Genomic DNA, 25881 nt, shown 5'->3' with positions numbered 1-25881 from the left:
CGAATTTCCTCGGTCAAATATTTCTAATAAATTTCTTTTTTCATATTGTTAACCAAGTTTGCAGCTAATCAATGCTGCTTTGCGCTAAATACTTGTTCGATAAATATCTCTCCACGTTGAAGAACGACCTTTGAGTAATTCGCTCGTACTGTGCGCGCAGTTGAGTAATTTGTGCCAAAATGGATATGATTCACTTTGAACGATTGGAAAAAAAGAACCTGTTTAGTAACATTTTTTTTTTTCTCTCTCTCCGATCGCAAATCGTCGTTTTCACTTCAAATGGGTATTGAAACGGGCTCAGGAATCGAGCCTTGCGTAATTTAAACTCTGGTATAACGATTGATCGTGCCATACAAGTAAACACAAAGCTCGGTTTAGCCGATGCTAATTGGTATAAAGTGCTGAGGTCGTCGGAAGATCGGCGTGAGCAACCGCAGCGGCATTCTCGGGACGTGCCCTTGTTAAGCATACACTTATAGGTACATATCTGTAGTCGGTGTTGGAGTTTTTTTTTTTTTTCATTTCAGTCTATGTGGTCCGAAGGCTTATAACTATGGAAACCTGAACTGCGAGGTGTGTCTCGCTATAATCTATTTTCTCCGCGAAACGATCGGTGCCATATGGCTTCATGGTAACATTGATCACGTCTACGTGCTAAGATCTGCATCAGGGATTGACGAACTGCGGCATGGCGGGGCTGCTTTTTCTCCTAGTTTTTTCCGCCTGATCGTGCGACGCTACCAACGAGTTTGGCGACGATTTTTTCCCACCCAATTCGGGGGGATTTTTACCGTTGAATTTCTCCATCGCCCGGGTGTAAGAACCCGTGCACACTTTGCCCCAGATCTTTTTCTCCTCCAAGCTAACAGTCGACCCCCCCTTAGCGTCGTTGCAGCTCTGCAGTTGCCCTTTATGGGACCCGTCTCCTCCCGATATTTCCCACCCAGGGATTCGTCGCTGCAGGTTCTTACTCTCCAGACCCATCGATCCCACGCCGGTTGGACTTTGAATTTGGCTTTTATTAACGCAGACGTCCTCCCAGGACATTCCGATGTCCGACTGGACGCTCGATGGAGTCAGGCAGCTGCTCTCACTCGAGAGGGATGCTGACCTAACGAAAGACGGCGGAATGTCGAGCTGCATCTTCCTGTTGTCCTGTGTCACGATAAGCGGCGGTTCGCTCTTTGCCCTCTGTATGGATGGACTGCCACCCCCGTTGTTGTTGGCATCCTCGTCGAGGGTCAAGTTGTCGTTCAGTATGATCTTGGCGATCGACGTTCTCTTCCGCAAATTCTCTAGATTCTCCTTCGGCGACGTTTGAGAGTTGTCCACTCTCTGCAGGATGTCCTTGAGGTTCACGGTGTTATCCACCTTCGGTGTCGGCCTCCCGTCCTCCTTTCCCGAGGTCTTCTTCATCCGGGTCGGAGGTTCGATCTTGTCTTCCTTCTTACAGGTCGCAACATCCGCGAAAATATAGTTCGCCACTCTTTCGTTGTGGCTCTTGGTAGTCGTGCGGTTCTGGTTCGTTGTTTCAGCCTTTGCCGGTCTCTCTTTCGCTACTTTTCCACCCGATGTTTGATGATCCGCTGCTTTTCCAAGCAAGGCAACACCGTCAACGCACTGCTTGTATTTCTCATCGATTTTCACGTTCTCACGGTCTTCCAGAGACGTCGCAGCATCTTCGATACCCCCTATTTCTATCACAATCTTAACCCGATCCACTGCATTCGAATCTTCACAATTTACCGCGCTCACCGAACTCTCATTCGATCGTCGTGTATCAGAGGTAACGTTCGCGGAACTTTCGGAAATATGAACACTTTCGTTATCCACCGCTGACGCGTGATCCGAAGCTGTTTTATCGTCATCGTCGTCCTCGTCTTCGTTCCCGGAGTCGTCGAAATTCCTCTTCGTCACCCCCTCGTTTCTCTCGTTCATTTTCCTCAGTTCCTCCCAGTTCTTCCTCGGCTTGTAGCTGGTCTTTCGCCTGACTATCGTGCTCTCCGTGATGTTTATATCAGGTATGAAAAGCCTGAGAGCCTTCGGTCCGGTGGGAAAATTGACCTCGTTTATTCTCTTCTCCGTCATAATAGCCTCTAGGCTCGTCTTCGAGGCGACCTCCTGATGCTTGTTGAACGCCGAAACCAACTGAGCAACCGTGTACTTCGGTTCGTCGTTCTCCGACTCCGAGTGATCGTCCTTTTCGTCGGAGTTACCGGAGTTGTTCGAATGACTCGATATGTCCGAATTCTGCCGCTTGCTAGGCTGCTTGACTGACAACCTGTTCGGGGTTTCGTCCGAGTCTTCCGTCAGCGTGTCAGACTCAACTGACTCGATAGATTCCACTGACTGCAAGGAGTCCAGATTACCTTCAGAATCGTAAGAAGGGTTTTTTGTGGCTCCAACTAGTGACTCAATGGCCAGGGATTTTCCGTAACCGCTTTCTGGCTTCTGGGTAGAACAAACCCTTCCATTACCCAGGGAACGTTCAACTTCTGGCTTGTCATCTTCCGGTGATACGGCTCCATTCGAGTTTTGTCCGTTCGGATGACTGGAATTGGTTTTCACCGGATCTTCGCTCGCTCCAAGGTTCACTTTAGCGTCGTTCCTATTCCCGTCCGTTTTAACCTCGTCTCCACCGGTTTGGTAGAGCGAATCCGAAGTGTGGCCCGAGTCCAGACTCCAATCCGCAGACCCGAGGGAAGCATTAGATGCCGCGATGTCAGCGCTTAGTTGTTTGAAAACGGGAAGCATATCTTCGGTTCTTGCCCTTTGGTTCTTCCTGGTCTTGAGGCACTCCAGGCTCCTGTATATGTCCAGGACTCCTTGGGACTTGGAGAGGCTTTTGAGGCCGTATAGCTTATCCCGCGACCTGCTGAAGAGCGGATTCATCACGTGCCGAGGAATGTTCTTCGCCATGTTCAACAGACAGAACTGTGACTGAGTCTCGCTCAAGTTTCTCATCCTCGAAAGGATTCCTCTGCTCGGTCCGTGGCTCAAGTTGGCGTGAGATTTGCTCTGCGCCTGACTCAGCAGGCCTTGAGTCTGCTCTTTGTTAAGCAGGCAGCTTTGACTCAGCGCAAACTCGGCGTTCTGATACGTTGACTCGAGGCTGACTTGCGAGTCCGACGGACTTATGACGCCGTCCTCGCTTCCCGGAAGGCTGATTTGACTTCCGGTCATGCCGTAGCTCTGCAGGCACATCTCGCTTTGGCTCAAATTTCCCCCGAGTCCTTGGATCCCCTTGCAGTTTCCCTCCGACAAATTCGCGTGGCTCCTCGCTTGGCTCAGCAGCGTCGCTCTCCTCAGGTTCTCCCGGCTTACGACTCGTTCCAGCAACACCTCTCGCGACTTTGACAGATACCTTCGAAGGTGCGGCGAAGCCTGAGTCGGAGCACCGCGGAGCCAATCGTGACGAAGACATTGTTTGGCGTTCATGCGTGCTCTGTGGAAAATGAATTGGAGTGCAGGAAGCAAAGAATCAGAGTCAACGATAAGGACCCGCGAAAGTCTGCTCACCTAGGATCCGGCACGAGGAGTCTGGCCACAAAGTCCTTCGCCTGCGATGAAACGTCCTCGAATAATTCCTCTGGAAAATCAACTTCACCGAGTGAGATGTTCTGGAAGGTTTCCTGGTCTGTGTCTCCTCCGAATGGTGAAAATCCAGTCAGTAACACGTATGTCGTCACTCCAAGGGACCTGTGGAGTGTTTTTCTCGATTAAGTATGGCGTAAAAACGGTGATGCAGTTTATGGGCAGGTGGATCGATCGCTAAGTTCGCAGAGTTATTTTTTCTCAGCCTCAGGAAGTATAACAAGTGATTACTTAACCCAGACTTATGAGCTTGGAACAAGCTTTTGAAAGTATGCAAACGTTAATGAGTACACACCACATGTCAGCTGCCAAGGTGATGGGCTCGTAGTGCAGAATTTCGGGAGCTGAAACGAACAAAAATGGTATTTACTTTAGATTGAAGTTTCTGCGGCTGATCTTGGACCTAAGTCAACCAGTTCTTTATCCCCGGAACGCGTTGCATGATTCGATCGATATTCGCGTAATGACGTACACCGGTAGAATATCGCTAGAGCGAGTGTATACATAGTTTAAGTGTGCCAGCGTCACATATTTATTGACTAAACTCGTGGGACCTAAGTAGGTACCTTAGTATGGACAAAGACAAGGCATACACGAAGCGGCAAACGGTGGAATGACGTCATGTGGCGGGCAAGCAGCAGCTCGGTATACAGATGCCGTTTAAAACTAGAATATAATTTACCAGCAAGATATGCGAAGAGAGAAAGAGAGAGAGAGAGAGAGAGTGAGAAGAATATCGTGGTATAACATTCTCGCAAACCCAAACAACCGATAAATTCGGTCGTAAAAGCCGAGTGAAGATGCTATCATCGCCGGCGGATTAGCGGTTAAAATACGATTGCAATAAACGTTATTTTCTATTACCAGAAACGTTAATGTCGATTATTCTTTCTCTCGTTTCTCCGCATCTTCCGTCCGTTATACACTTTGAGTAGGTATAATAGCCTTCTCTTCATCCTTGCAGAGCTGCAGCTGATGCACCAGCACCAGCAGCAGCAACAGCAGCAACGACCGCTTATATAAATCGTAATTATTATAGCTAGGCCAACGTGTCAATTAATATAGATCATTTTATACTGATCAATCATCGTCGGTTAATTGCACCCTGCCTTAAGGAGATCGGGGCCAAGTCAAGACGAAGGGGAAAGAAATTAATACGAAACAACCACTTACCCACGTAGTCCGGCGTCCCGAGTATCTCTCTGACTTCCGTTCCTTCCAGCACAACTCGCGAAATCTCAAAATCGCACAGCTTCACGTCGCACTCCGGGAAAGCCCCCATCATCACTAAGTTTTGAGGCTGAAATTTAATTTGTTGAGTAAAATTCAGATCTGGGATAAAAAACGCAGACTTGACATTTGCAAAACAAAATTAGTATTTTCAATAGAACGTTTATATGGTTATTAAACGACTTCTTATTAGATTGAAATAATCAACTGCTTAAAATAAACAAGATAGTTGATTTAAAATGGGAATTTGATGATCGAATGGACAATGGTTAAATTATTCATTTGTAAATGTTACAGTGTCACGTAACTAAATATTTCATGGATTGTATCAGATTACCATATTCGTATACGAATGCGATTTGATACGAAAACGATTTGATGATATCAACCGCCAAACAATTCATTCGGATCGAACGAATATTGAGCTGTCCATGAAGCAAAAAAAAGAATTCGGTCAATTCAAGAGAATCTTTGTTCATCCGACTGGACTTTCCTTTGAAATGAGAAATTTTGATAACCCCCTTGATTGAGGGAAGCGAAGAGGACGGTTCGTTGACACGGAGGTTAACGAGAGCAAAAATGACCCATCTTCAATTTCCGTGGGACAAATTTCTACGAGCATAAGGTGTTTTTTTTTTATTTGGCGTCTGGAGTCGTCGCTACCGAATGGCTATAAGTTGACGTATATCTTGAAGTCACGAGTTCTGCCTCATCCCAACGTCACGGTGTCCATATACGTGGAATGTCGGTCCAAGAATAGCAACAAATAATCTTGTTTTTCGCAGTCCGCGTGTCGTCGTAAACGCGAGTCTGCGAATAAACCCACTTTACATCCCGTTTTAGTGGGTGTGAAGCGTAGTTGTTAACTATCCAAGGATTAGACTGCTCCGTGTCTTCGCGCCTCCGAGGATTGTAACCATTTGCATGGGTCCATTCATATCCTTTGGTTTACAACCGGCGTCGGAATTTCGTTCGTAATTTAATAGTCTAGCTGTTCAAAGCAGCGAAGCAGCAACTGAAACCTGGCTCAAAAGCGATCATAATCCAGTCAGTTTTTCAGTCATTGCAACCTCCATACCTCAGTCACTGTATAATATTAACAGCCGGCGCAAATCTTCACGCTCGAGTTGTTCTCCGCACTCGGATAACGTGCGTTCGGTAATCAGAGCCGATTAAAATGGCCAAAGAAAAACGGTGAAAGCCTGCTGCACGCCCGGTAGGCAAACTTGAACATGTCGACGGTTGGCGTAGGCGCCGTTCTCGTATAAAAGCGATAACAGTCTGTTTGCAGGTAACTCCCGAGGGACTGAATTCATTGATGAACAAATCGTATATTGCTGTTTTGTGAAGAAAGAGAAGAAGAAAAAACGAAGAGAAAGAGGAACGATTCTCACTCGAAGTGGAGCAATTGCCTTCTTTAACCTCGGGAAAAGGCATTGAACTCCTTTTTTTGTCTTATCGTAAGGAACAAACATGAGACCGACGAACTTGCGGATCGCTGTTATGCCTACATCTGCAGTAATTCAGCAACGTCGTTTATCCCGAGTATAATGCGCATCAAGTTCCCGCTCGGACCGGAGATTACGACCGGACCAAATACGCGGCCATAAGTAGACACTACATTTAATTACGTTATTAACTCAGTAATTACCGGCGTGTTTCATGCCGCGCCATATTCGCAGCCTGCCGCAGTCCAGCCTGGTACGTTGGTTTAATTCGCGGAAAAATCCGATGCTGCGGACTCTGGTTGCTGAAAATAAGGATCAGGCACGTGCAGGGTAAGATTGAGGAAAAAAGGATTAAGGAGAAAGCGAAGCTGATGATTAAAAAGTGTTAAACACTAAATTGTTGTTAACAACGTAAGAAAAATTACTCCGTCCTAACATATTTTCATCCACTTCGCCATCATAATCGCAATTTCTTTCCCTGTGTTCGTTGACTTGGTCGCTGATTGACTCGTGATGATAATTTCTGTCCAAGATGCAGTTCCGATCTTGGAAATCGTTGTTCGTCAATCACTCCAAGAGGCGCGGAGCAGCTTCCCGTAGCTAAATCTCTAGTCCAACTCCGGCCGATATTCCGCGATCAGGAAATAAAACCTACGCGCTTCGAAGTGCAACTGTCGCACAGCTGCCTGGTTTACTTGAGAAAACATCGCTATCATTTACATAAACACGGCACATGCTGTTGCGATAAATCTTCGTTGTCTAGACCTGCGCCCGCGTAAACATACGCTATTCGTACCGAGTGGCGAACACGAGACGTTGTGTGTGACCATTGAAATTTCTAGTTCATTGTGAGAGGGTATCCGAAACTGGAGAAGTCGCTTTTTTGATCACAAATTATTCCCCACGTGGGATCCGGACGTCTTCCAGCGAACAGGGATTCACTCTCGCATTTTCACAACTTTATCAACGTCTTTCAAGTGAAAAATGTTCGATTGAATATGTATGCAGCAAACGGAATATTCCGTAACTTTGAAACTGATCAAACATCGATGACAGAGGTTCATGTTTATAGTCTGATAAAAGAAACCGATTATTCTGTCACAAAATCGAGTTTATTCAAAAACTAATAAAACGTACAAGAATTTCAAAATGATCAAACTCCGTTTTAGGTTATCGGGTGAAAAACTGCTTCACCCACCAAAATAGTGAAAGAGTGAAAGAGAGAAAATGGATATTCTTTAGTCCGTAGACTAAAAACGCGTGTAATTCAGAACGCATGCTGTCATCGGTGAGTATAATTCACATGCTGGTTGCATCTTCGAACTTTAATATTAAACCTTGACTGCTCGTCGTGTGGGCGAATGAATATTCAAACTCCGTGTTTATCTCAGGTTACTAATAACAATAGCCAATGATACGTGGAATAAAACCTGCGAAAATAAAACGTGATTTTTATTTACTATCCCGCCAACTTTTCCACCACGAATTTTAAGTAATCGTGAAAAATTATACAGATGTATTGAATTATTTTCGAATCCTCTGATTTCAATTAATTTGAATTTTAGATGCGTGGTTACTTTTATTTGTATTTTACGTAATCTGACCTAAATCTCTATACTTGCACCTTGCTTTTCATTGCTTCTCTGTATTTCTTATTTCGTAACGCTGTACTAATTTTTATTGTTTCCCCGTGTCTCTTACTTTGACTGTTTTGATTTGATTTCCATTAATTTCAGGTTTTTTAATTGTATTTTATTTTCTAGAATAGTATTTTTGGATTTCTCCTCTTTGAGATACTTTGTCTTTTGTAACTGTTTGGTCTAACTAGTTGTCCAACATTGTCATGGACATTAATAAATTCTTATAACAATACTAATTATACCATTCATTTGGATAGAGTTTTAGGAGCTTGAGAATTATTTAACAATATTTTGAAACATGTCACACAATTTTTCGCAAACAATATATAAATCACTTGAAATTCGTTGGAAGAATATCATTTTTTGCCAGACCGCATTATCACTTACAGTTATAAGTGGTGACTTGGCAAATTCTTTGGATAGACTTATACATACGTATAGGTATAATTGATGACAGCACAAAATTTCTTCAACTCAGATCAACGTAATATCAAGTTTAAGTCCCAGAGGATTACACCAATACAAAGAGTTTCAAGGATTCTCGAGATCAAATTTTTGAAAATAAAAAATTGTCCCGATCTCATCGCGATTTGAAAGGTATCGTACTGCAATTAGGGATCGCGTGCATTGTACGTACATATGTATATTAAAACGCCAGAGTAGAACTCGCGAATGACATAATACGGATGAAAATATTATCAACAATGAATCCCGGCGAGATATTGTTAATCATTCGTAAAATTGACATAATTACATTTACGGACGTACCGCAAACGGCACCGAGTACGCTAATTATAACGTACACCTTGAAGGCGGGTCTTGTATACACGTCGATTATTCATGTAACTCCGAAGCACGTCTGAGGAGCATGTGGATAAAACGTGGATCATTAATCAGGAGGGTCGGAATCGGCGATATTATTCGAGGAACAAGGCGTAAATGCTTGCCTACGATCGATTCGAATCGTTTCTGAAAGACATTCGGCCGTTTCGCGTGGGCCGGTGATCCAGGCCTCTAATTACGCGTATCGGTGAAAATCTTTGACTCGGACGTTGCCGGAAACGATTATACACTCGCCGGTGATAAAGCGAAGCGAAACGGTGCAGGTTACAGTCCACAGATACACCCGAAGCTGAAAGCACGTGGGCACATCTCGAAAACATTTAAATTCCCGCGGTCGTTAATTACCGATCTATCTGATTCCGCGTATCGGTTTACAGCGATTCCGGGAATTTTTCCGCGATTTCTTTCGTCCCGCATGGAGAATTGAAGAATCTCTCTGTCGTAGAAAAATTTCCAACCATTCGATACTCGCAGGCTGATAATCGTTGACGAAATCGTCGCTTCGCGTCCAAATTTTTTGTATTCTTGTTCCGACGTGCAACCCAAGCGTCCTTCTCCGATCTCTCGCCTGCGAGTCGAGATCGTAGGCGGAAGATTTCATAAATCTGCGAATACAAGGCTGCGGTCTACTTCGGCTCCGAGACGTTGCGAAAAAAGCTCGCCAAGATCGTCTCCGACGTATCACGCCTCCGTTTTCCACCGATTCTCTTCGCGCAAACAGCGTAGCAAAATCGAAAGAATCTTGGATCATGGATCTTGGATCGCTCGTACCAGACCGGGCGCTAATCTACTCTAGAATAGCGCGAGCAGCGTTCGCGGAGAAACGGAGGCGGGAGGCTGACGACGGTGGACCAGGACACCAGGTGTGATTCACCAGGTAGAAAATACAGGGTGTGGTCAACGCCTCGCGTAGCGTGGGGGCCAGTCGATCGCCCTTAACGACTTCCACCCAGCCGGCCACTTTTGATCTGCATTGATAGACCGGATGCGAAGAACGCGGCTCGAAGAAGGTGAAGAAATCGGTTCGTCCTTGAACGGTAGCGTTCGCAACACCCTCCGCTCTTGAACTTTGACCGTTTAGGAGGATCATTTTTGGACTGGACGTTACCGGTTTCCAAAAATTTATTCGCAGTTGGTATTAAAAGAATAAGGAGTTGGTCGGCGGCGTCGATCAGCGAGCTTAATTTTAATTCATAGACGTTCGAAAGTCTTAGGGGAAACGAGCTCAAGGCAATTGTGAGAAAGAAGAGGAGAGAAGATAGCCGGGCAAAGTTTATTATCCGCAATTACGACGACGGTGAATAAATAGCCTCTGCTAGCTCGATTTCGAATCGAGATATCTTAATTAGACGATTTTTCGACTATCGAGGACGAGCCTCGCCGAATACCCAGCGGCTCTGGTACAAACTCTGTTCGCATTTCTGCACTTTACTTCGATCGCCTGCATACGTGCTTATCGGCACGCCGTAATCCTATATGGTGAATACCGTAAATCGCGGTTGACGCTTTTCTCATTTAGAAATATTTCTATTACTTCTGACCGGGAATCGACGTTGCTGATCTACGGCAACCGGCTCGGATTAATCCAATTTTAGATCCATTTGTAGGTATGCAGTGACGATGATCATTCTCTATTTTTATTCATTGGGAAATTTTCCATCGCCAGCATCGTAGAGTCAATTATCGTACCGAGTAATTTGAACAATCCAAAGAATCGGGGTGAAAATTTTCTCGGGATATTTAATCCCTTCGAGAATTCCAACTCGTTGCAGTTATGCTGCTATCTTGGAAACAAGCAAGTCGTCATCTTCTACTCTCACTTTTGAACACGTTCTCGCGCGCCAAATACAGAAACCGAAAGTATGACATAAGGACAGACGCGTTTTCCTTTTCTCTTTTTTTTTTTTTTTTTATGCGCGTACCGTTGTTTCGCACTGGCTTTCAGTAATTCGTTAGCTCAAGGTCATCCACCCCCTTGAGTAAGTTTTACGATCCCAGCAGTCGGCCCAGATCGTCGTTTCAAATTGTTTATGGTAGATTACGGACATTCCTTGAAATAAAAATGAATGAAAAAATGAGAATCGTGACTGTGAGGCTGTATTAATTCACGTGTAGCCAAAACAACGTTACCAGGGTGGCCACACACCCTTGGAAAACCTGAAAAACACGGAAATATCACGGGACTTTTAATTTGTTTATGGAAATAACTAAAAATATTATATTTCTATGATGGGAATTAGAAATGGATTTTTTGAAGTGGCTAGTTTACTGTTTTTCGTCGTGAAAACAAATTCGCTTAAACCGACCTTTTTCTACATTATATTTATCTTCAATTGAAATTGAATTTGAACAGCACACAGAGTTGATAAGCTGAACGATTTAGGTTTTAGTAACTTAATAGAACTGGGAATATGTCAGGGAAGACTAGGTTTTGGATCCTGGAAAGCCTGGAAATGTCATGGAATTTTCGACACAAAAATTTACGGCCATTTTGGTTACCGCCAACCCGGTATGGAAAATTTTTCTTCGCGACATTTGCAATGCCTGCAACCGACCTCGGGCTCCAGTTGGCAGCACCGATCGAATCGTTGAAAAGAAAGCTTTGCAGCTTGGCCCAGCAAGTTGTATAGGATATTCCGTGTCAAAACGACCCTCGCCGTATTTAATTTCAACCTCCGGTTGAATCGGTACATCATCAGGTATAGTTTTTAATCTAGTCAGTTTCTCACTATCAGACAAACAGTATATAACATGTTTATAAAATTGTGGTTTAAATTATTATACCGGAAATAATAATATTCCTGAAAAATGCCGAGAGGTTTTGATATCACGTTTCAGGAATAAGAATCTATCAAATAAAACGGTAAGAAAAAAAAATGAAAATTCAATTTCCTATCTGCAAACCACCAATTGTAAATAGGTTTTCATTTTGAAGAAGCAAATTTTCCATCATATACACTATAACAGATTAACATTAGAATCATTTTTTCTTCTCACCAAAATTAAAAAAAAAAACATTGAAAAAAAAAATTATTTAAAAAGAGTTAATCGCAAAAACAAATCATTCCTGTACAAAACGTGTGTAACAAGTGTATGAAAACCATTTAAACCTTGGGATTCGATTTCATGGCGAAAGGCGGGGGGATCAGAGACCAAATTTGAAATAAGTTGCGTCGCATTTCGCGGGTGGATCGCCGGTGTCGAGGGTAGGTATAAAAGACGGGCGCCACGCGACGCGCGTTGTTCCCGACCGGCCCGTGAAGGCTGGACAAATTGATCAAATGATCGATGAGATTTCCCGGGGACCGCGGAACGCTGGGCCAGCTTAGGGCCTGCCTCGAGGACCCGGCGCGACTTTCTCGCGGTCCGGCATTATACGCGCGAGCCGGTTCTCTTTGTACGCCGTATAGGCAAGACCCGAACAAAGGACGCTCCGTGCGACCTACACTTCTGACCGCACTCATTTCCTCTCCTCCTCCTCATCTCGAGATCCCGAGATCTCCGTCCCGCTGCCGCAAATCGTCAAGGACAGGCGCTGCACTTCTTCTTCTTCTTCTTCTTCTTCTTCTTCTTCTTGAACAAATGGCTGTGGTCCAGGTGAGCCGCACTTTTGCCGGATTTTCTCTCCTCTATTCAAAACTGTCCCCAATCAGTCACCGATAAGTCGGCAAAAGTTTCGAGTTGAAAGCATGTGTCACGTGTAGAGTAAAGTCAGAAAAGTGTCGAAATGGAAAAATTAAGAAACCGAGTTTAAATAGATTTCAATTAATGAAACAGGCGAAAACAATAAAGTTGACAGGCATTGCATGTCAAAAGTTGTTGACGAGCGTGCGAATCAGTTGATTTCTTTTTACTACTTCACTTTTTTTTCACCATTTTCATTCAACTTGATTGACCTCAATTCTGGTTGTTCAATCTGTATTTCGTACCTCGTAATCGTTGATTGGACATTGTTTTGACCTACACTCGATCCATCCTAAATTCTACTCAAAGATACATGTAGAGTTCCTAGTTGGTGAGAAGTCGATCGAATTCACTTGGAATGCATTTTATGTAGACGTTGGATGCGAGGAAATGCGGTGAAATCGTTACAGGTGTGAATAAATTTACCGATTTTCCATTCCCACCACTTTGAGAGTGGCAATTAGCAATCGAGCTTCTGAATGTATATCGGAGAATCAAACGAGCAAAAAAGTTCGACCCAGGATCCGTGTGCGATGCTCGCGACACGCGGAAGCCCGACACTTTGGTAACGGGTATATAAGGTATGAGTCGGTTTGCGAGAAAGGAGGATCCTGTCCTGTTCTCGGTTTATACGACCCTTTGTTCCCCACAGCGACGCGCCGTAAATGGAATTCCAATTTGTTTTCACCCCGAGCTTATCGCGGAACGGTGTCTCGAGCGATACAATCCGTGAATCACAATGCTTGTAACGGGCGTCGCAATTAAACGGAATTGCAGCAGATGCAGCGAACTCCGGCATTGCACTCGCTCCGTATCCTGGTACGTACATTCCGTATGCGCGTATCGTTGTGTGCAGCTTGGGGGTATTCGGCGAGGATGAACGCTACGTTTTCAATTCACGATCCTTGACTACATACGCGATACTCAGTTTTTTACAGGCGATCCCGAAGACGCTGCCATGGAATTCCATTCGGCTTGTACACGTTCGTCGATTGGTTGATTGGACTGCATCTGGTGTATATCCGTGTTCTGGCAAATTAGCACCGCGTCATTTCAATCAAATTATACAGCATGACGCTGATACTGTTCCCAGATGCTTACTCGATATATTTATGTACGAATGCGTGTGTGTGTGCGAGTGTGTGACTGCAACTGCAATTGCTCGCGTCGAATAGGCAATAGTTGATCCTGCACTTGCTGATACATGGTCAAGTAATCATTCGCTTGGGTCGAACGAATAGGTATATCTATTTTTCATTCCGAACACCCTCGGCTCGGTACGTTCGTATACGCGCCGATAAAAGATCGGGCGATCTAGGCCCGAGATGAAATGTCAGAAGACGTTTTCTGATCCCGTCGATGCCTTTACAAGGCTTTATTAATTGCTCGGCATGTCTCACTCCTCCAGCGGCAGCCTACAAGACGTCGGACTTTGCGCGTCTGATCGATCGATCGATACAGGTATGTATAATCTACGTATATGCGAGAAAATTTACCCATCGATCCAGCCATCGATCAGCTGCGCCGCTATATATCTGCGCTTTGATTGACGGGATTGCTCGCCGAGCTGAATACTCGAGAGTCTTGCGTCAGGATCGCCGGATTAATGCGTAAACCTTTACTTTTTTTTCGAGCGAACGAATATCAACGCGTCCGCGGACTTTCGCTGCGCTCGATTATCGCTCCGTTCACCACGTCTGTGAAACGTCTGTGAAACGCAATTGCACCAACCTTTATATCCAGGTGAGCGATGTTCCTCTCGTGGAGATAGGCGAGGCCTTCCACCAGCTGTCGGACGAAGTGGACCACGTCGCCTTCCAGAGGGACCAAGTCGCCGTCTATCAGAGTCTGAAGATCACCTCCCGGAGCGCTGGAAAGTGGAAGTGAGAATCAGAACAAACGGGTTTACGTGCTTTCTTCCTCTTATCGCTTCGTCGGTATTCCCCCAAACTCACAATTCCATCACCAGGATGATTTCCTTCGGGGTTTCGTAGACGTCGTGAAGTCGGACGACGCGTGGCGACTGGGAACAGAGCGAGAGGAGAGCTATTTCGTGTCGAAGTTCAGCGCTGCAATCGGCGTTGAACCGATTTCTCGACGAGTATTTTGCCGCGTAGACGATCCCCGTAGATCGAGATCTGCATCGGTAAACCTTTGCCCATTGTCCGCTGCAAATTGGGATAATCATAAACAGGCGTTACTGTGATCGATTTTTAAACATTTTCATCTTGGACTAATTAAGGAAGTCAGGTTTGTGAGTTCAAAATCAATGAAATTTTTTTTATAATCTATGTAGCATCAATTCACCACCTACCCTGATGCGCCCTGTAACATTGAAGATATCGAACACCGATAGTTATTCGAAACCAAGAGTCAAAAATTTGTAAATGTCGTTGAATTTGACAGATAGCTGGTGTAAATTCGAACACAGCGACAATAGTTCCGCCGCTCGTAGAGCTTGCAGGCGGGGAATGATTAATTCGACGATGTAAATGTCTGGGTTAGAAGAGATTTCAGGGAATTGAATAATTGGATTCACGTGGTCGCGCCGTGTTCCACGTGATCAACAGAGGCAATGATTTAAGAACCATGGCAGGCAGATTTCGTTGTAACAGGGATCGGACAAGGCTGGCGCCGCGGCGCTTAGCGTGCCCGAAGGCCTACTTGCGCGTTATTTTATTTTCACCGTCAGGCAACGGATAATATACACGTAATGAATCGACTTATCGACTACGGAAGGTGAGTTGTTCCCATCGGTCGTTTGAACCTCAGTCGATTGCAAACCGCTGCACTAGCTTCAAAGCGAGTCCTGACTTTTGTCCCTTCCTTATAAATGCGAACTCAGGGGAATCCCATATGCGTAAGGTGGATTTGAAAAAGGGGCTCCGAGCCTCGGACGGATTGTAATAAATTATCGAAATAGTTACAAGGCTGCGGAAGGAATTTTTTTCTCTGTGGAGCGGGCGACCCGAATGAGACGCTGCTTTCGGTATAGATTGTTATATTTAATGGTTACAACACGTGACTAGGCCGTCCTACAAACACGCACTCGCACAGGCAAGAACTGCCGAAGGATCAGCGATCATGTTCCCAGTGACAATGGCGGCATGCTGGGAACCCTCTCGCCATGTTCTTTGACCAACGACAAAACTGATTTATCGATGCCGGTTCCTTATACGCCACGCGCAGCTATGAGCAGAGCCTGTAATGATACTTCTGGAAGTCTCGATCGATTTCATTTAAACAAGATCGCTCGGTGATGTTGCAACTCGATTGCAGCGTTCCTTCGATAATACAAAAATTCAACGGATTATTTAACAAAAGACTTGACGCGCGATACATACGGTACAAATTTTGACATATTTTGAGAATTACTTGAAGATCTTTCGATTCTTTGTCAAATCTAATAAATCTACCGATTCTGATTATGAATAAGTGGAAGCGTTAATTTAACATTTGCACAAAAATTTTTATCTCCGAGTTTAACGTGGGTGTGTTTCTACATATCATATATCATAGTGTTAATTTTCTTTTTTATTCACCTCTCGCTTTCTTTAAAAGGTATATTCCGATGGACGACAGTTGAATCGAATGATTGATCCTATTTTGGCGGACTGTTATATCAGTCGCTGATTTTTATTCCTACGAAAAGATTTAAGATTCGTTAGATGTTAAAGTTTGGCTTTTCACTTCGGCCAAAGTAACAGCGTGGGCTTTTGAAATTCCGCACGAAACATTGAAGGATCGTGCAAACTGTTGACTATAAATCACGCAAATTCTCACTGTTCGTACAATTTTATGATAAACAAACGCGTTTCAGCCCTGAAACCCGGGATGAATAATTCGAGTATATAATAGAGTCAGAATCCTGACTCACTTACTTCCCTATTTGCCGCAGAGTCGATAAAACACTGTCAAACACCTTCGGACTTGCGATAAAAAATTAAAGTCAAAATTACTTTCGAAACAATATCGAAGGCTCGTTCGAGTCGTTCGTCGTGCATACCATATAACGTATGTGTAAATATTAAACTGGCTAGATTAGAGGCGAAGCAAACGTGAAACGCCGCTACAACGTGAATATAGGTGAACCACCTCCTGACACAGTCCGGCACTTCATTAATAATGCATCAATTTAGAATCCGGTATATACCGATTGCTATTCAGCTGTAATATCTATTTTATCCCGTTGAAATAAGAGAAGTACGAATTTTATTTCACTCGCTGGTTGCCGATTATGTGAGCTTAAGCGTAGCGTTGATCTCTCTGACTGCAGGTGTTGAAATCACCTGCCAGGTATAGATTAGAATATATCAAAGATCGAAGGGGTGAACGGTAATTGCGCTCTCCTCTTAAAACGTCTCAACATCCATAGCTTCTCGAAATTAAAATTCACCGCAATTTCCATTATTCGCAAATTTCTCTACAGCAACAATTATTAAATCCGCCATTATCATTTATCGAGTGAAGAGATCGTCTACGAGTTTCTAAAAATTACATATCTATGGTATGCCTAAATGTATATTCGGAACGAGAAGCCGACGACGAAGGATACGTATCAAAGCTGCGTTATTTCTTCGTCGCGCGATTTGACTAACAAGACAGGAAGAAAAAAAGAAGAAGTAATAAAATTTTAAAAAATGCAGGAACAGGATTTCGCGATGAGGATGGCAAATCGTAATGGACGAATAAGGCTGTCGCTTGTTAAAACAAGCTCACGATGCGGCTTTTACGCGTTCTCAGCTTGCGTGCAGCATCGTCGAGAGTCGCCCACCGCATTATATCCGCAGGTCGCATCGAGGGTGTCACTGTACTGTTAATGTTCCTGTTTCATCGTTGTAACATTTCCTCATTATTCTTAACGCTCCTTTATTTACTCCCTGCGGGAGAATCCTCGGCAGCGGCGAAATTATGCCATAAAATACTCCCCCTGCGGCTTTCGCATTCCGCGTATAATAACATACCTTATTCCACGACACAGGACTCGGCGGTCCTGACGAGCGAAACGACTTCGTGCTCGTGACAAATCGAAATTATAACACCGCCGCGCCATGGGCAAGCTGCATTTGACACGGAGAAGTGCGTCTTATTCCCATGGTTGTTTGTAATCGAGCGTAGAACGTTAAACGCAAAGTTGATACACGGTGTAGACGTCTGGAACATACGTCATGCGCCGCGGATACAGGTAGGTGCATAAAGGTTGCAGAGATGGCGACTCGCTAACACGAGCCGCAGGTTGGTTGGTACACCTGGTATGATAGATGTGTATCTATGTGTAATCTGGTGGTACGCGACTAGCGTGACGACGCCGTGCATTCGTCGATTCATGAATATTGCATGTGTGTTTTCCACGCCTCAAACTTATGATTACGATTACTCTCTTGTGCACTTATCGCAATTATTGTCACAGTGATCTACCTCGCGAAACTTCGTACGCTTGGTCGTGTGTGTCGCTTACGTACGCGCACACACACACACATGTATATAAACATTTCTGGAAGCAGAAAAACAAACCAGCATATAGATCTTATCGGAGATTAGTATCGAGAATGCCTGCGTTGCAATTATTACGCGCGTGTATGCAGAAACTCGTTTTGTGTCTGTGCCGTGAACTTAATCCGTGTCCATAACTCGTTTCGCTATCCTAGACAACAATAAGGCGGCGCTTAACTCGCGTTTATTAAAATATGCGATCGCGACGAGTTCATTAGCGATTTAACCTCCGCGCTGTGAACGATCAGCTTTCGCAAATTTACTCCTTCGTTAGCGTTCGCGTATTTTTAATCATCTCGGTAATGAGATAACAATTTTCTTTTTTTAAATTAATTCTAGATTATTCCTCGGCTACAACGTTACGATTATAATTTTAGCCTCTGAAATGATTGATCTGATAGTTTTCATTATTTCAGGGCTAATTGTTATTCAGCTATAGCTGTTCTGGATGCCGCTGTAAGATATCGATCAGAGTTATGCGAACAGTGAAATTACATGCGGTTGTAAGCGAATACGTGATTGGGAATTAGCAATTACAATTGCAATGTAGGATATTATTGAGGTTGAATTTATTGCCAATTAGGTACCCTCTACAATTGAAATTTGCAATCGACGCGAATAAACGGTCGCCGATTGCGTTCGCAATTTAGCAGAATCAGTTATACCGTACAATTACCATCACGAAGTTACAATACGTTACAATTAGCATATAATTGAAGCGAAGTCTCACATCGCCATGCTTGAATTTTCGTCTTGTCCTTGAAAGAAAATTGTTTGCAAATCACGCCCAAAAATTTCGCTCTTCGTGAAATCGTGTCAACGATAATTGTCTCGATTGCGTTGCTTCTAAGTTGTAAAAAAAAAAAAAACACCAAAAACTATGGAAATAAATACGATCGTCAAGGAATTACGAAGAGCCCGATGTACGTCCAGCTTCAAACCAGCCGTCGACTCCGACTTTATGCATTAGATTAGATCATTGCAGCGTGCCGCAGCACCTGCTTTGCATAAAGAAAAATGCAGCAGCAAGCAGCGTGCGTGATGTCATTCGACTTCCAGTCCGAGTAAACAAAGCGACGTTGACGAGATGAAGATTTTTTGAATTTTCCAATTCCGCGATTCATTATTATTATTATTATTATTAATATTATACAGTTTTGGGTAGAAACGTGAACGATCCCGCGGAGATTTAAGACTCGACGAAAAATGCAACCTTTGCACAACTGATAAATCCGTGGGGGTTTAATCGGTTTGCGTAACGCGTCCGGCGACACGTGCGATTCCGCCGCAGCTGAATGGCGCGTGATTCGAATGATCGCAATATAATTATCAAGATAGGTTATAACCGCCGAGCGCTTTGGACAGCCAGAAATTAGCATATTATCAAGTAGCCATTCTCTTCCAGCCGCATGTTCCGTTTCAGCACTGACGATCACTCACCGTCGCGACGTCGTTTCGTTGTTGCGATAATATATCGATCTATCGGCACGCATAACCGGCATCTTTTGACGGCCACCTATCGCCGTCCGATATAATTCAAGACGCGCGAGGGGTAATAAATGTGTAACGAATGCGTGGAAATCCGTTTGCGAGTGGCACAACGAACCTTTGGCGAATTGGCACCGCGCGCCTACACGCCGCGAATTATATTCGTTACTTCCAATCCCACGCACCGTTTAGGCGATTTAGGTTTCGCGCAAAATGATCCGGCCAATTGCTCAAGAGATTTGTGGCTTCATCTCGACCGAGAATCTTGTTAGAGTGTCACACCTGCTCAAAATCACGCACAATTTAACGCCAGAGAAGTTATCTATAAGTCTTTGGATATCGATTATGGACACCAAATCTGTACAGTTTGATCGACTTCTCGCGATGTTAGAAATTCAAGACTAGGTCAGCTCTGCGATATCTTTCCGATTAGACCGTTTGCTGTGAATAATCGCTGTACAAAAAAAAAAAAAAAATAAAAAAATTAAAAAAAAATTGAATGGAATGTTCGTAAAACAATTCAATCAAAGTTCTCCGTCAAAACTCGTCTCTGTACGTACAATGTTGGCAAATATTCCTGCGAAACTTACGCTATTCAAAGTTTTGTTTTTCTTTTAAGGTAACGAAGATCCGGCTGGCTGTAAGAAGTGAATACGGCCATCTTTTACGCGTGCGACGCAGAGACGGTGTTAAGTATATAATACGTATATACGTTGTACATACTTGAGTCTATATAGTTATTAAAAGTCCAATTTGCGCAGCGATATTAATTGGCGTAATAAAGTTGATTAATTCGCGTCAGATAGGCCTAACGCAAGTTTCCGCCGTACACGTGTCAGAATTATTATAGGTACGTTGCGTGACAAATTGAAATAAAACGAAGTCAATTATTAATGAACACGACGAGCTCGTGCCGCCGCCGCCGCTGCTGCAGCACCGCCTTATTATACGTATAGAATTATATCGCTACTCTCGACTGCGTAACCCGCCTTATGAAAATTCAGCTTCGTTTCGTCGTTCCTTTTTTGCCACTTGACAATATTTTGCAACGGTCACTATTACAAACTTCGATATAACCTGAATGCAAATATTCGTCGAGAGAGGCGTTCCCGTGTATTTATATAATATTGAATAAAAAATTGTTTCATCCTTCGTTTCCGATCCAGGCAATCGGAAACAATTGAAAAACAGTCTACTCATTTTTCAACAGGTTCATAAATCAGAGACTGATTTATTTTTTTACAAATTTAAAAAAATTAAAATCAAGATATTGAATCTGGAAGGGGAATATTCCGATAATCAAAACGGGATTTCGAATCGTTGGAGAAGATTCGCCGACGCGGATGAAAAAAAAATTCAAATTAATCGGAATGGAGAAAAGGTGAGTTAGATTTTTACGGGAATGGCCCATATAAACGCATGGATGCTGCGAAGTTACCGTATGTTTTGCTTTCGAGGCTCGAAACGTGGGCGACGGGACAGTATCCACAGCTCGACATACAGGTGAGTGTTGAAACATTCGGTCTGCTGCGGTCCGGCTAAAATGAATCGTGCCAACCGATCCGATACTTGTAGGCGTCCATGGCTGCCCAGTCGACGCATTAATCGTCGATCGGATCGGTTCTGACCGAGCTAACAACTTTTCAATAACTGATCTCGCGTCAAAACAGCCCGCGGTCACTGTTATTATAATTATAGCGCCCTTCGTCCTTCGTCGCGCGTTTTATTTCATTACGATTTGTTCAAATAAGATATACTGAACGATCTATAGAAAGAGATTTATCGATATCAATACAACGTTTGTTTCTTTCTGTGATTTGAATTTTACAAATCTTCCGAATTTGCATTGTATTCACTTTATTGCGATCAAATTCATCAAATGCCTTGCCGGGATCAAAAAGAAATACGGAACGATAGATCTACCGAACCAAATCTTTTGCATCAAGGAAATCGGTTGAAAAATGATCGGTATAAAATCGGCGTAATTGTCTTAAAAAAAATTTGTCGACTCACCTGGCGAAGGGCTTCGGATCGATTTCGTAGTGTTCGGAAATCGGTCCAGTCTTGACGACTCGGGCGAGTTGCGACTCCTGGACAAGGACGAGGCCCTCCTTGACGTGTTTCTCGCTCCACTGAACTCTGCACCTTCCGCGACAGCGTTCGGCCCCGCCGTTTCGATCGAGAGTCCGTCGGCCCTTCGAGGGTGACGGTGAGTTCGGCGTTGGTGCCGATTTCCCGGATCGGTGCTGCGGTCTGGGTGAAATTTTCCTGGCGGAGGACATCGTCGGAGCCTGATGACTCGAGGGGTATATCATGTCAGCAAAAATGGTGCCAGGCAGAAGGGCGCCGGCGCCGATCTTGCAACGTCGATTTCGGAATCGGCAGCGCGCTCAAAGCCTCGCGTTCACCAGTCGACCGATGGCGTCAGCACAGCTGATCCCATCACGAGCCGACGGCGCGAATTCGCAAGAGCAGCACCGATTTTCAAACTCACAGTTCCGCGATTTACGCGAAAAGAGAATCGGCGGACAATCGAGTCGATCTGTGATAAACGCGATTCTTCAACTTCTCTCGCCGGTGTTGCAAGCTCGAGTTTCACCGCACGCACTGACGAGCGACACCGTAGAAATCCTACTTTTTTTTTTTTACTCTCCCTACGATTTCGAGGACTGTTCGTAATTGCCGCGCGCGACTGCGGTAATCGGCACAACCGGAAATCGTTCGGCGAATCGACGTCTCGTGCAATCTCCGTACGAAACCGCGCGAGCATGAATTTCACATGCCTGATCGGCGAAACCTCCTCTTCGTCCGTTTCCTCTTCCTCTCGAGAGAGGCGCCCGTTCTCTCGCTCGCTGCTGACTTCCTGCGCGGTCCAGCGCGGATACGTTACTGTCGATCCGCGCCAGCATCGTCCGGCTCCTGCACCGCGGCTCCGAACCGATCAAAGTCTTTACGATCTCCTCTCTCTCCCACTCGAGGCTGCGTCGAGACGCCGCCGCCGCCGTCGCGACGCCGAGGTGCAGGACACTCTGACGTAGGTGGAGCCAGACGCCGCGTTTTCGTTGTCGTTGTTTGTCCGCCGGTCGCCAGACTCTGTTGACACTGCTAATTTCCCTCTTTATTAAGGACATACGGGCCGTACAGTCGGGGCAAAAATCTGAAACAAAGATCGACACATTCGCACGTTTGTGAATCAAATTAGCTATTTTTTATTAACATCGGAAAAAAGTGTGATCTGTGATACGGTAAAATATTTATCGAACCCTGGATTTGAATTGTAAATATCGAGTTACCAAGCAAAAGTAACAAAAAAAAACAAAAAAAAAAAAAAACAATAATTTTTGACTATCCATTGGTAAAAAAGTTGATACAGTATAACTCTATCCGGATCAGTTTCATTTTTTGAACCTTTATTTTGACGCATTTTCGACCTGACTGTACGTCCCACGCATCCTTAAGCCTGCCCGGTCCTCGGGATGAGCACACGTAGCATCGATATCTTTCTGGGAATCGTGGGTACTTCAGTTTTCAGTCAAGACCGAAAGGTTTGCTGATTTGTTTTTTCCCCTTCAACTTTGAGCACAAGGTTTTAAAGGTTTTTTCTATTTTTTAATTTTGCGTTATGATCGGACTTTTGCTATTTCTTTTTTTTTTCTATTTTCTTTTATTTTGAAGAAGGAATTGAAGAATTTTAAACCACAGAGCAAACTCGAATTATCTTCAGAACGAGAATATTATTGTTTTTTCTAGACATCAGACAATAATATAATATATTTTGTTCAAATAATGATTTCGAGCTTGTAAAACATTTGCTTGATTTCTGAAATTCGATCCGTGAATAAACCGATGGTTAAAACGAAAATATAAATGGGACAATGAAGAAGGAAATGAACAAAACAGACCGCGGTTCGAATTTCACATGCAACGTTCAAGTTCCTAGAATGGAAACTCTTTTTTTCCTGCGGTTATCAAGAAATTAAATCCGAGGTGAAAACAGGATGAAAACTGATTCAGGAAATCTGAATTCCAATTAAACTCAGGATACGAGAAAATCACATAAAGAAAAATAAGTAGAAACAATATTTATGATAGAAGAAAAGAGGTCAAAGAAATCCGATCTCACCTTGATAAAATTGCAATAATTACACGCGGCCGTGGAGTAAAAGCTCGTCCCGACGATTGGTCAGAAATTTTTGATTCCGGAACTAACGCGGCATCGGGTTAAGTTCGTGCAGTTTGATTCGCGGCTACGTCGTTTCGCTCCGTATGTCTCATAAACGCCAAGGGTTGCTGCTTTTTCTAGATCTAGATAGCCTGAACAGTAAATCACCGTTTCCGAGCTATAATGGAAGAGAAGGTCTCCCCATTTCCGCCATAGTGGTTTTAGATTGTGTCTCATGCCTATGCGCGCCGTACGTATACTTGTATGTATTTGTACATACACCAGATGAAAGATACGTGAGTCTTCGTTTACGGAATTTAACATGCACTTACCTACCTATATACGTTCTCTCTGGACGCGTGCATGAGTTCGCGGTAATTTATCAGAGAGCACCTTGTACAGCCGTATAATACAAACTCGGACGGCCGACGAGTCGGACTGCAAACATTTGCTTTCCTTGAATTAGCCCGACATCACTGAGGCGGAATATGCGCTACTGGAAAAAATATGCTACCTGTAATTTTTACACAATTTCTGCACATTCCCAGAAAGAATGCTCAAAATTTTTTGCCGATTAGCCGCGGCGGTTGATTATAAAACAGTTTGTGAGAAAATTGACAAGAATTTATTTAACGATTCGAATTTGCGATTACGAGATATTTTTTCAACAAATGGCAATTTTGTGGTTACATTAAGGTGTTACCATTTTCACATTACACGTATAGAGTCAATCAGCGCGGTTAAGAATTATATATTTTGCACGTCTGTCGGTATCGGAGAAAAAACGTTCAGCGCCAAGGCGAGTCATTTTCTGCAACGATAAGGTGTAGGTATATTTGTACAACGAACGATGACGTACGATCAGGAAAGGATTGCAGCGGTGGCTGTCGCTTGATATTCTTGACGAGATGAGAATTGGCTTGTTTTCACAATGAACGATTAAAATAAACCTTTTTGACTTGGCCCGTCAGCCGGAGTCTGCGCCCGGTGAGAAACACGTTAGCCTCGTTAGCGGAGTCTTAAGATCCTGACGCCTGATGCACAGTTTTATCTTTTACTCTCGTCGAGAGGTCGTCGCTGCAAGCCTGCAATGCAGCCGGATCGGCTTCTCTCATCCCGGAAGTTGCACTCTTCGCGTCGCGGGTCCGCCAACATGAGCCGATAATCGTAAAGCACAAAGAAACTCCGGCGAATCGTCATATGGAAGCTTATTTTCTCCCATTTAAGTGCAGAGGAATTAATTAAACAAGTTGCAGAGAGAGGTGGTTATTTTCCCTCCGTTGCCTTCGAAACATCCTGGAATCGGTTTTGCCAAATGGAAACTACATTTTTAGAAAAAAAATTGCCATATCTATTCAGCCAGTATTCAGCCAGTAATCGAATTACCAAAAAATGTTGACTACATTTCGATCCCGTAGTGCAGAAAAATCGTACTTTAATTTAAATCTTCCTCTCAGTTTTCTTGTTTCCTTTCGTATTTTACATTCGCACAATTAACGGTATTCAGAGCGTGCGAGACGCGGTAAACAAAGAGGAGTGTTAACCGAGCACCTCTTTGAAAATGTTTCAATCATCGCGGGTGGAATTAAAGTCAATGATCCTCTGACCTTCCGCAAGAAACGGACCGTCTATAATTCGCGACTTGACTACGGATCCGCCCCGCTTTGTTTCCCTGCATGGTTTTGCAGATGAAAATCTCAGGCAAGCGGAGCAGCCGCAGAGGCGCGAAATTCGCATTTTAATACCGAGGACTCAAACGAGGTCCAGGGTTAAGATCATTATACGATGCTTTGCCCCCCCCCCCCCCTCCCCCCCGCTGCATGTGTTTCGAAAAATATCACCGAACATTCGTCAGAATATAAGCCGGATCTCGATCGCTCCGGGGATCCGAGCAACAAAGAAGAATTTCTTTTACTCCGATCTACGCATCAAATATGTATACTATATACGCATAGATGCCCATTATAATATAACAAGTTCTCCCAAGGGAGATAATGAGTTTTCTGAGTAGGAATTGTGGCGTGCGCGTTATGCCCCGAACCACCCGGATTTTTCGCCATGCTGGCTGCATAGGTTTTTGCCCGGAAAAATAAAAGAGCTTCTCGCATATCGCGCGATTCATCTTAAAGCGAGCCTCGTGTGTATATATATATATATGTAGATACACGTGTGTGTATATATAAGGTACTTATACGTCCGTATAAATTTGCATTTTAGTTCTGCGGAGGGCGAGCAATGCGCGCATGGTTTTCATTGACAAATATGGCAGCGCGTCATTAATAACAAATTCTCAACGGGC

General features: G+C 44.0%; 1 protein-coding gene across 1 annotated transcript; it reads right to left on the bottom strand.

Moving 5' to 3' along the window:
* Positions 1 to 442: 442 nt before the first annotated feature.
* On the bottom strand, positions 443 to 22357 carry LOC124213366 (uncharacterized). The gene is made up of 7 exons (XM_046614659.2): positions 21434 to 22357; positions 14395 to 14607; positions 14171 to 14309; positions 4768 to 4894; positions 3890 to 3938; positions 3520 to 3699; positions 443 to 3445 (listed from the first exon to the last, which is right to left on the bottom strand). The coding sequence occupies exons 1-7, from the start codon at positions 21733 to 21735 to the stop codon at positions 667 to 669; spliced, it is 3789 nt and encodes a 1262-aa protein (XP_046470615.1). The 5' UTR covers positions 21736 to 22357; the 3' UTR covers positions 443 to 666.
* Positions 22358 to 25881: the final 3524 nt, after the last annotated feature.

This window comes from Neodiprion pinetum, chromosome 2 (genome assembly GCF_021155775.2).
Source record: "Neodiprion pinetum isolate iyNeoPine1 chromosome 2, iyNeoPine1.2, whole genome shotgun sequence".
NCBI classification, from domain to species: Eukaryota; Metazoa; Arthropoda; class Insecta; order Hymenoptera; family Diprionidae; genus Neodiprion; species Neodiprion pinetum.
This window is presented reverse-complemented; position numbering and strand designations above follow the sequence as displayed.

Bases quoted from the DNA above. Each gene is read 5' to 3' on its own strand.
- LOC124213366 (XM_046614659.2), bottom strand. From the start codon at position 21,735: ATGATATACCCCTCGAGTCATCAGGCTCCGACGATGTCCTCCGCCAGG. The intron at 14,608-21,433 runs GTGAGTCGACAA...CCCAATTTGCAG, and splicing joins GATCCGAAGCCCTTCGCCAG to CGGACAATGGGCAAAGGTTT. The intron at 3,700-3,889 runs GTGTGTACTCAT...AACACTCCACAG, and splicing joins ACCTTGGCAGCTGACATGTG to GTCCCTTGGAGTGACGACAT.